Source organism: Pyrgilauda ruficollis, unplaced genomic scaffold (assembly GCF_017590135.1).
Source record: "Pyrgilauda ruficollis isolate IOZ18807 unplaced genomic scaffold, ASM1759013v1 scaffold1632, whole genome shotgun sequence".
NCBI classification, from domain to species: Eukaryota; Metazoa; Chordata; class Aves; order Passeriformes; family Passeridae; genus Pyrgilauda; species Pyrgilauda ruficollis.
In genome coordinates this window covers 1,460-2,838 of record NW_024515121.1, presented here as the reverse complement: position 1 = coordinate 2,838, position 1,379 = coordinate 1,460, and the positions used below count along the sequence as shown (strand labels likewise).

Below are 1,379 nucleotides of genomic sequence, written 5' to 3'. Positions count from 1 at the left end.
TTCCCGGAGCACTAATTCCCCGTTTTTTCCCCATTTTCCCCCAGCCCGATGGAGTTCCCGGAGCACTAATTCCCCGTTTTTTCCCCATTTTCCCCCAGCCCGATGGAGTTCCCGGAGCACTAATTCCCCGTTTTTCCCCCAGCCCGATGGATTTCCCGGAGCACTAATTCCCCGTTTTTCCCCCAGCCCGATGGATTTCCCGGAGCACTAATTCCCCGTTTTTCCCCCAGCCCGATGGATTTCCCGGAGCACTAATTCCCCGTTTTTCCCCCAGCCCGATGGATTTCCCGGAGCACTAATTCCCCGTTTTTTCCCCATTTTCCCCAGCCCGATGGAGTTCCCGGAGCACTAATTCCCCGTTTTTTCCCCATTTTCCCCCAGCCCAATGCAGCTCCCCGAGCTTCCCGTAGCACTAATTCCCCGTTTTTTCCCCATTTTCCCCCAGCCCAATGGATTTCCCGGAGCACTAATTCCCCGTTTTTTCCCCGTTTTCCCCCAGCCCGATGGAGTTCCCGGAGCACAGCCGGCAGCTGCTGCGGGGGCTGCGGGAGCAGCGCTCCCGGGGGATCCTGTGCGACTGCACGGTGCTGGTGGGCACCGCGCCGTTCCCCGCGCACCGCGCCGTGCTGGCCGCCTGCAGCTCCTTCTTCCACCTGTGCTACGCCGAGCCGGGCGGCGCCGGCGGGGCGAGGGGCGCCGTGGTGGCCTTGAACAGCGACATCGTCACGGCTCCGGCCTTCGCGCTGCTGCTCGAGTTCATGTACGAGGGGCGGCTGGCGCTGGCGGCGCCGCTGGAGGACGTGCTGGCCGCCGCCAGCTACCTGCACATGAACGACGTGGTCAAGCTGTGCAAGAAGAAGCTGCAGGCGAGGGGCCCGGCCGAGGCCGACAGCACCAAGCGGGAGGAAGAGGAGGAGGAGGAGGACGCCCCCAGCCCGCCCCCGCCGCAGCCCCCGCCCCACGGCCAAGGTCAGGACACCCGCCCGGGGTGCGGGGGAACGGCGGGTGACGGCCACCCCCCCGGCACCCACCGGGCAGCGGGGAAGCCCCTTCTCCTCATTTCCCTCGGGGGTGCAGCGGGGCCACGTCCCCCCCGATCCGCTCCCTGGGCGGGGGGGCTGCAGGTGCCAAGGGACCCCCCGCACCCGCGCGGGTGGCGAGGAAGGGGCTCCCCGGAGGGTCCCCCCTCCCCCCGGCGGTGGCAGCATCCTCCTCATCGTCCTCCTCCCCTCCGCGGTGCCCGGAGCGCGATCGTACCTGCGGCGGGGGCTCAGCGCCGGGCGGGAAGCGGGGCGGGGTGCGGGGCTCGGCGGAGCGGGGCCCCCCGGGGCCGGTGCCGGGGCCGGTGCGGGGCGGCCGGGCCGCTCCGCCACATCCGC

At 69.3% G+C, this 1,379-nt stretch overlaps 1 protein-coding gene across 1 annotated transcript in view; it reads left to right on the top strand.

Moving 5' to 3' along the window:
* The window catches only part of LOC121351275 (zinc finger and BTB domain-containing protein 3-like), a gene marked incomplete at its 3' end in the record, with an annotated part of 2,469 nt that extends 1,216 nt beyond the window's left edge, over window positions 1–1,253 (top strand). Inside the window, exon 2 of the mRNA XM_041463274.1 lies at window positions 500–1,253. Within this exon, the coding sequence (XP_041319208.1) occupies window positions 504–1,253 (750 nt within the window). The remainder of the gene's footprint in view (window positions 1–499) is intronic.
* Between the last annotated feature and the right edge of the window lie 126 nt (window positions 1,254–1,379).